At 50.3% G+C, this 9,179-nt stretch overlaps 2 protein-coding genes across 3 annotated transcripts; one reads left to right on the top strand and one right to left on the bottom strand.

Moving 5' to 3' along the window:
* Positions 1-22: 22 nt before the first annotated feature.
* RPAIN (RPA interacting protein) lies at positions 23-3,204 on the top strand. Of its 2 annotated transcripts, none has more exons than XM_072881957.1 (7): positions 23-134; positions 437-625; positions 1,196-1,259; positions 1,778-1,892; positions 2,105-2,168; positions 2,291-2,425; positions 2,988-3,204. In XM_072881957.1, exons 1-7 carry the CDS (start codon positions 57-59, stop codon positions 3,015-3,017), a joined length of 675 nt encoding a protein of 224 aa, XP_072738058.1. In that variant the 5' UTR covers positions 23-56; the 3' UTR covers positions 3,018-3,204. The 2 variants fall into 2 exon arrangements, with proteins under 2 accessions (XP_072738058.1, XP_072738059.1); XM_072881958.1 differs by having other exon boundaries at positions 2,959-3,204.
* A 626-nt stretch (positions 3,205-3,830) lies between these two features.
* Positions 3,831-8,991, bottom strand: C1QBP (complement C1q binding protein). Its single transcript, XM_072881834.1, has 6 exons — positions 8,707-8,991; positions 8,365-8,515; positions 7,730-7,817; positions 6,572-6,667; positions 5,586-5,708; positions 3,831-4,259 (listed from the first exon to the last, which is right to left on the bottom strand). The coding sequence occupies exons 1-6, from the start codon at positions 8,945-8,947 to the stop codon at positions 4,110-4,112; spliced, it is 849 nt and encodes a 282-aa protein (XP_072737935.1). The 5' UTR covers positions 8,948-8,991; the 3' UTR covers positions 3,831-4,109.
* Between the last annotated feature and the right edge of the window lie 188 nt (positions 8,992-9,179).

Genomic DNA, 9,179 nt, shown 5'->3' with positions numbered 1-9,179 from the left:
GGACTACATCCCCCGGCGTGCCCCGCGGCAGAGGCGCCCGCGGCTCCCGGCGGGCGATGGAGGTGCCGCTCCGGCGACGCCGCGCTCGCTACAAGGGCCCGGCCGCGCCGCCATGGAAGGAGACCTACCGCCGCGTGAGTGGGGAGCCGGGGTGGGGTGGCCTGGGGGCCGTGCCCGCTCCTTCGGCCCCGGTTCGTCCTCCCCGGGCCGGCCAGGCGCGGTGCCGCCCGGGCGGGTGAGCCGGGCCGAGCCTGGCCCCATCCCAAGCCCTCTCTGCGAGGGCCCGGCGCTGCCGTCGCGGGCTGGCTGAGGCCAGCCCCCGGCAGGAGCTGTCACTCCGCTCCCGTGCAACCCCTCCGGGACGTGACTGGCCCTGGGGCCCCGTCTCCCACCCCAGCGCGGCACTAACGGGTCCGTGTGCTCTGCTCCCTCCAAGCGCTGCATGGAGAGGCTGAGGAGCAGCCGGGCGAAGCTGCTGGACCGGTACCGCCAGGCCGGGAAGAGAGTGTGCAGCCCGGCCATGGGCGCACTGCTGGTGCAGGAGGTGATGGAGCAGGAGTGGCAGACGCTGCAGGCCGCGCAGGAGAGCCTGCCGTCCCTCAGGGGAAAGGAGGCCCTGGTGCAGGTCAGTACGTACGGTGCTCTCGGGCTGACGCGGTCTCCGGCGTCCTTGCGTCCACACGCTGGCTGGCTAATGCAGGTGTATCAAATACAGCTCTCTGCAGCCGTAACTTCTGTCTCTCACTGGTTGGAGTTGGCAAAACTCAGAGCGTCTGGGTTTCCTGCTTCTGCAGCTGGTGCGGGGTGTTGTGCTGTGCCTTTGGGCCCACGAGTGGGGAACTGCCTTATTTCCTTCACAAACTGCATGTGAATCACTGCAGAAGATGGGTTCATCATCTGTGGTTTGTAGAGCTGGTCTGTCACTGGCCACTCCTGGGAATGGGAATAAAACTTTTTAATGTTTTAAAAAGCAAGTTCTTGGACAGGCTGTGTTCTGATCCATTGTGGCTGGCTTTGCACAGGTGGTTATAGTACAGATTGCTTTCCACAGCACACGGTTTTGAAAATACAGAGGTTTACCAGACAGCAGAATGAGCAGAGTGAATTTAGGTTGTGGTGACAGCTCAGTCAGGTGCTGGAAGTTAAATGAGAAAGTAGCCAGAATGGGAGAATCACTGACTGATGCACCTTTCAGGTGCAAGAGGACCCCGATGAGCTAGCAGTACTGGAGGAGATCCGACAGGAATTGATCTTGCAAGGTAAACTCTCTCCACATTTTCTGACTCCTATTTGATTTGTAATATTCCTGACTTTCTAGTAATCCAAACTAGCTGAGGCTGTGCTCCTTGGTTCTTGTAGACCATGTGATACAGAGGAGCCTCCTTAGAAATCTCTGTAGCCTCTCCAATGCATTGACACCCTTTCTGACAGTTTTTAGAGTTTAAGTGGCATTCTAACGTCTGTGAGAAGCTAGTGAGAGAGGAGCCAGGAAACAGGACTGAGGTGTTTGGGAGCTGTAGGAAACTGTATAAATCAATTCAGATTGTTTCTAAATTGTTGGTTGGAAAGTGGAAAGGCACTCACCACTTGAGACCAGCTAAAGATTGAGCCATAGGAAAAACTGGATTAACAGAAATGATCTCATCAAGTGTGGAAATCTGATCCAAAGAAAGAAAAGTTCAGAAACTAGTGGCTGCTCCAGCCTCCATCTGCACGTGTGCTGCTTTGTCTTAAGTTCATAACAGATGCCTGAGGGTGTTTTGCTGCGTTATTGCAGAACAGTTGGTTATAGAAGAGTACGAGCGAAGCCTGCAGTTCGATGAAGAATGTCTCAACGCGATGCTTGATGGCTTGGATGCCAGCGACAAGGTCATCTGCCCAGTGTGTAGAAAGTAAGAAAGCGTTGGAATTAGGTTCTCCACTCTCTTACAGCAGTTTGGGCTTAGAAACAGGCAAAAGCAGTGGGCAAACAGGCTGCTGTTAGTGTTAATTTCAACAAAATAAAAAAACCCTGAGCGATAATCTCCTAAATCTACGAGGTTTTTTGCTAAAAACTACCTTTGTTCTGGTTGTTGCGATGATGCTCATTGTATGCTCTTTCTAGGAATAACCTGACTGTGAGGAATCACTTGGTTTTTTGCCAGTGTGGATTATACATCAGCACGCAGGTAAGCTGCGCTGTGAGTAACGTGTTAAATGTGACGTCCTCAGTCTGCTGCTGCAAAGAGGCAGGCTTAAGCTACAGAGAGCAACTTAAGTGTAAGACTTCTTTTAACCCAATTCTTCTCAGGGTATGACAGAAGGGAAGCTTCGGTCACTTCTAGAAAGCACTGTAACAGAGCACAGTCACCGGTGCTTTCACAACCCAGAGTTCACAGTTACCAGTGGAATGGAGGAGGAAGCCAGTCTTCTCATGATCTGTCCGGTGAGTCTCAATGTCACGTTCCTGGAAAGGATCTCTGCTTGGATCCACTCCTCAATTTCATGGGCAGAAACCACAAGTCCATTGATCCCAGGGGTTTGTGTTGCTGTTTTTCCACAAACTTCCTTGGAAATGGTTTTACCTGTGACCACCAGTAACTGTAAAAGGAAGAGCCAAATTATACAATTTACCTTAACTGCTGGATTAGGGAATCTTTCAAGGACCTGTCAAACTCAGTGCCTTACCCTTCTCATACCTCAGCCAACAACTTCCAAGTTTTGTGTGGAGCATCTGCTCAGGTAAGTGGTTCATAAAGAAAAGTGTAAAAAACTACTTCAGTTTAAGCCTCCTCAAAAGGCTCACCCATACCTCTTAGAAAACACATACCATCCCTTTGGCTCAAGCTAGAGCTAGCAAGCGTTTAGCTTTGCTGCTTATGTAAAATCACTGTGTACCTACATGGTGAGGACAGTGTTAGGAGCAGAGCATTATTAATGTTCAAAACTATTTGCAATTAATTTTATACATTGCTGTAGTTTCTCTGTTCAACTTGCCTTTTGTAAAGGTCTGTGACTCCTGGACGATTCTCCTGTAAGTTGATTTGGCTGCTGCTTTTTTTACTGGAAGGACTTCAAGACTACAAATCCACCCAGAGCTGCTAGTGTTTTTATGTATATACTTGTAACTGCTGTCAAAAAGATACTTGAAGAGGCAGTAGTGCTGCCTTGACCTGCACTTTTGATGGTACAGTGTATGTTTTGAAATAAATATACTTACGTTTATTTCAGCCTCTGTGTTGTCTTTAACAATGCATCAGTGATCTCACAGCTCACATTGGACTTCAGCTTTGGCTTCTGTTTAAACTTAATATGACCTTCAGGTAAGAACTGGAGACAGGGGTTTGAGAAGATGGCAGCTGCTGCCCTGCAGCAGTGCCTTTGACATCAGCATCCACAGCCTTTTGGTCATTCTGCTGGAACTGGAGTGCTCCAGCCTCCCTCAGGTCTTTTTCTAAAACTACATTAATACTAATACAATGGCAGCACATCCCTTTTTAAAACAGCTCCTCAAACATGATGCTTAGGACCCTGAATTCTATTCCCTAACACACAACCAGCCAGCCAAGACTTCTAGAATGAGATTCACATTTGTAATTAGCACTGCTTGGCCAGAAAAATTCCTCCTACAGACCTTCCTACAGAAGGGCACAACGCGTGTTTGGGGGTGCTGGAATAGCTCTCCCTGGAGAAAAGCCGGGGCCAGCACACACCATCACTGCAGCAACAGCCCTGCAGGCAGCTGTATTAACACTGGCTCAGGCACAGACAAGCACTAGCATCACTTTTCTGGCAGCTGTGTGGTCAGCAGTAGTACAGCAGGAAGAGGAGAAACCACCAGTTTTCAGTGATATGTTGAACAGATTTTATTCTTCACATTCATTCTCAATTGTACAAAAACCACCAAGTAGGGCAAGGAATTCCAGACCATAATGTTAGAGAACTCGATCTTGGCTGCAACATAAATACAAATCTCCAAATACAAGCGAGAATCCTTGTTCTCCCATGATGTTCACTTCCAAATTCAAAGTTACTTACTCTCCATATCTGTTGTGAAGATATATTTGGGTATTGCTGGCTGAGCAGTGCTGTGGAATACCCACACTTGACGATAAGTTTCCTAGCCTAACCTACTGACATTTGACAAAGCTTTTAAGGTCTTCAAGGAATTTAATGTACTCCTGGTGCTCCAGTGCGGTACTGAGCTCTATTAACTCATCAGCAAACGTGTTGTCCACTCCTCGATCAGCCAGGAAATCCATTAAATGATCGTACAGAGCCTGGAAGGAATGAGCAGGAAACTTCCTTAGCAGAGCACACCTGGGGAGGGGTTGCTTTCAAAATGTCCCATGGCAGCTGGCATTTCTTTCTCCCAGGAAGATCTGGCCTGCATTCCGCAGGAGACTTCTCAGAGGGCCTGGCCTTGGGTGTATCAGTTGGAGGGAAGGGGCCATGGAACAGGTCATCCCAACTTGGTCGTATAAACCCAACCCCAACGTTACGAACGAGCTGCACTCTGGAGATGATCAACTGACTGCAGGAGTCAGCAGGTAAAGTCTGTCAAAGATGACACATCCCAAGCTCTGCCTGTCCCCCCTACACAGTGCTATGGCCCTGGAGGTGAACTGCTTTAACGGTGTCTGGAAAGGCTAGTATCTGGTGTAAATACTTGTGTGAGACACTAAATCTTTTACAATCATCAACTCTTTTTTTTTTTTTTTTTCCCTTTTTAATCCTACTTAACTGTTGCAACTCCAGTGTATGTTAATGGTTGTGGGTTCCCCCCCCGCTCCTCAAGAGAACAGATTCATTATTACTGCTTAATGCAGTAATGCTAACACCTGTCACATGTTTCTTGGGGGGGGTTTTGTGGTTTTTTTTTTTTTAACAGACCAAATGATTTTGTTAATTTTGGACTTCTGTAATCTGAGATGATCACAAATCATACACATATTTTAATTAATTTTCTGTCTCAAGTCAGAGAGGGGAAAAAAAAGCAGCATAAGATGTTCTAGAGCGCAGTAACCAATTTTAACATGAATGCTTCCCAAAGAGAGCTACACTCTAGGAGTAAAGTTTTAACCATATGATACACAGCCTCCAGCTAAGATTTAACTTCTTGAAAGCCTGATATTGAGAACATACAAGCAGATGCCAGATTCTTGGGCATACTAGTTTTTAGTGTCACAACTATAAAAATATACCTGGAAAGCCCAGAAAAGAAAGGCATCTACACACGTGGTATCTGATAAGCTACGCTGTTAAGCACATAGATCAAAAGATGTTTAAGCAAGTGTCAAAGCGTCTCTAAAGTGTAACATAGTTGCTAGGAAATGGGCCTATAAAGCCTGGAACAGAACAAGTTTCAATGTGTCGGTCTCTGGCTGCCAGTAATGCCACCAGCACTGCACAGCTGCTGGGACCACGTAATAATCCTCGGTTTGCAAGCAGAACCACTACGTCATCACAAGCTGGGGCAGAGCAGGAGAATCCCCCGTCTCAGGCATCCAGGACAGGACTCATTCATAATTCAGGAGCAAGCGGACAGCCAGGCGAGACACGCTGAAGTGCCCTCTGCAGCCTACGGCCGTGTTAGCAACACTTACCCAGTCAAGGGAATCCGTATTGAGGGTGTAGTTGGTGTCCTTCCAATCTGATTCTCCAGTGGGCTGAAAACTGACCTCCCGAATTGTGAAAATATCACTTTCTTCCTCTCCCTCATGTCCAACCTGAAACAGGAGATGAGATGTAAGACATACAATTAGCTCTAATTACTGGGCACCTTCGGCCATCTCATCCTGAAGCTAGGACTATTACACTGCAGGCAAAACCCTGAGACCGGTACTAAAGCTGTGCCTCTCCCCTCTCAACACACGCCTGTGAAGAGAAGCACAGGCATGCACAAGAACTCAGGAAATCCCCTAAGCAGTCAGTCTACCAGCAGTGACCTGATGTAAGTCAGCAGCCTGATTTTCACAAAGGTGTAAAAACCTCTTCTGCGTGGTTCTAACTCTGTCGTCACATGTCCGTCTAACTTTTGTCAGCTAGGACTGGCTGTGTAAATGACCTGTTACAGTTTACAAAATAAACCACAAAGATCAGTCTGAAGCACAGCTCTCAATTTTATTTCCACCCTCCCCCTTATTTTATAATCCCTACTTCTCTTTGTGACAACAGTGAGATTTGCAAGTTACTGACACACTGTATTAAATCTATCTTGTTTTGGCCATTCTTGTTTACCCCTCTCAAGTTGCCCTGCTGTTAAAGTTAAGACATGCCTCCCTTCTCCAATGTAATTCAATAAACTGCCCAAAAAGCAGCTGATCAGAAACGGCAGGTCAAGATGTGAGGAAAGCAATGGAACATCTCCTCCCCAAAGAGTGTTCTTGCAAACACAAAGCCTTTTTTTGTGTGCATTAAAAAAAGAGAGGCAAGAGGAGACTGCATTTTCTGCAGATTCAGAAAACCAACAGACTATAAAGAGCAGTTAGATTCAACAGCGGCGCAACTACACTACAGTCAAGCAGGAAATGCACAGCGAGTCACAGCCCAGAGCTGGCTACCGCTGACACACGACCGGTTTGATACCCACCTCGTCTTCGGGATAATGGCAGTCAAGAACAAGAGTCTGTTTTGTATCATCTTTTATTACTTCCACAACAAAGTTTGGAGTTGATGTAAGATCAGGCTAAAGAAGAGAAAAGTTGCATCAGCACTGGAGTCTGAACAGGAGCCAAAGCAATGACAGTACAGCCCAGCAACACAGCCCACCCAGCGCCAGTTGCTCCCTGTCACCCTCTTTCTGGAGTCTCTGACCCAGCCAGGGCAACCCAAGCCTCCCCCAGCCTCGCCAATGGCCCGTCAGTCCCTCCTCTGCTCTGCGGCTGGTCACAGGGGTAAAATGGCAGCTGGGAGCATCTGCCACCCCCTGACAACCCAGAGAGCCTGCAGCTCACCTGGACGGGTCCCTCCGAAGTGACAGGAACTGGGAACAGACTCAGATGGTTTTGACAGCAGGAGCTGCTCATGCCTGCCCTCCTTCACGGAGGAAACTTGGCAGGGCACAGAGACTGCCGAACACACGTACACGTGCACAGATCAAATGCACTGTGCCTTCTCAGCGGATACAGGCATGCCCAGGAGGGGAAGCAATGTACAAGTGTCGCCAGTATTGTCCCACCCAGCTGAGCGCAATGTGCTGGAATAAATACCCCCATGCAGAAAGTGCAAGTTAACTGCTACAAATGGAGCAGCTGCATTCCTGACTCGTTCGGCATCAACGTCACTGCAGATGAAGCCATCTGCCTCAAATTATATTGCTCATTTACAGTTTTTATCAGGATTTTTACTAACAGTTTTTTTAAAGAGGAGTGAGACACCTCTGACCAACAAAACCACGCAAGTGAAGCCATGTGAATAGTCTTGCATTTCGCTGACATTGCCTACCAGCACTGTTGAGTTACGCTAGTGACATACAAAAGGCAGTATTTATTGCAGGGGGTTGCAAAGGCAAGAGATAGCTGAGCTCCCCTCTTTTCTCCCTGTAGAGCCTTTGCACCCTGCTCTGCCTTTCTGCTGCAGAGAGGATGGTCACAGCCAAGTGACAGCCAGCACAGAAAAATCCGCATTTTGTGACTCAATGCTCCCAAATATCGAGTGAGAGAGGAAAAAACCCCTTGACACTTAAGGGCAAGGGCCTAACTTCCCGCTGTGTACCCATCACTGAAGTGCACATCAGGACTAAGTTTACCTCCTGCTCATCAGGCTTCTGCTCTTCTTGTGTTTCGTCATCAACTGAGGGTGGAATGCTGTTATTGATGTTGAACGTGACTGTTATCCTTCAAAAGAAACAGAAGCAGTTACTCTGAACGCACTCAGTACCCATCAAAATGTCTTCGATTTGAAGCTGCTGTTGTGGGGACAACGCTACTGGCATTGAATTCACATGCCGTGAGCAAAACCAGGTATTGCCATTAGAGTTTGAGACCCACACCCGAATGAAGCTGGCTGCCTCCAATTGCTCCCACAAACAAGTGTTTTTGTAGTTTTACTGGACCAAACTGTTATTTTTAATGCAGGAAGATGGCACAAAACTTTGTAACACGTAATACAGTAGCAAACTTGTGGGTTTTTTTTTTAAAAGTGCCTTTTTTTTTTTTACCTTTTTTTACCTATTTTACCACCTTTGATCCAAGGTGGTAAAACAGAGAGCCTCTGCAACATCCAGTTCGTGCAGACCGGCCAGACAGCAATAAAAGTAACGGGAGCAGAAGGAGAAATCTGGTTCCTGTTATCTAGGAGCCCCCTGGGGCACAGGGGCTCGCCCAGACGAATCCTTCCAAAGACCGTGTTATCCCACAGGCCTGAGACTACAGCCACACTTACTTCTCTCCAGCTATCTTCCGCACCAGCTTGGCCTCCGTGCCGTGGACTTCCAGCTCCCACCCGCCGGAGACCTTGGGCAGAGATTTGTGCTTCTGGATCTTCCTCTCCTCTTTGATCTCGTCCGTCAGGAACTGCGCGAAGGCTTTGTCGCCTGAGGGGAGGCGGGGGACGCTAAGGAAAGGGCCCGACCCCGCCCCCGCCACGTGCTGCCGGCATGGGGGGGCAGCGCACGCGTCCGCCTCGCGCCCCCCAAGGGCGGGAACGCTCCGGCCCCCTCACAGCGCCCGCCCCCGGCTCCGCGCTCCCCTCAGGGCGGGACGCCCCGGGCCCCCCCCCGCTCACCCTCGGTGTGGAGGCCGCCGCAGCCGCAGGAGACGCCGCCGGCCGAGCCCCGCCGCGGGCGGAGGAGCGCCGTCCGCCACCCGCCGCCGCCCAGCTGCCAGAGGGAGCGCGCCAGGGGCGGCGCGGCGGCGGGCGGCGGCAGGAGGGCGCGGGGAGAGGAGGAGGAGAGGAGGCGGCGGGGCGGGTAGCGCGGCGGCGGGCGCAGGGCGGCGGCGGCGCGCAGGGCCCGGGCGAGCAGCATGGTGCGGCGGTGAGGGCGGCGGGGCGGGGCGGGCAGAGGACACGGCCGGCCCCGGAACCGCCCGCCCCGCTTCCGGCGACAGCCGGACCCGGCGGCCCCCGCGGCGGGGAGCGGGGAACGCGGGTTCGAGTCCCGGCCCCGGCAGGAGGGAACGTACCGACAGGATCGGGCACTGCCCTTCTAACTTGAGATTAAAAAGCAAGGACAGGAGGACGGGGCAGGGACGCCCCGT

This window comes from Ciconia boyciana, chromosome 17, assembly GCF_034638445.1.
Source record: "Ciconia boyciana chromosome 17, ASM3463844v1, whole genome shotgun sequence".
Classification (NCBI taxonomy): domain Eukaryota; kingdom Metazoa; phylum Chordata; class Aves; order Ciconiiformes; family Ciconiidae; genus Ciconia; species Ciconia boyciana.
Note: the sequence above shows the minus strand (reverse complement) of the source record. Positions and strands in the feature narration are given on the sequence as shown.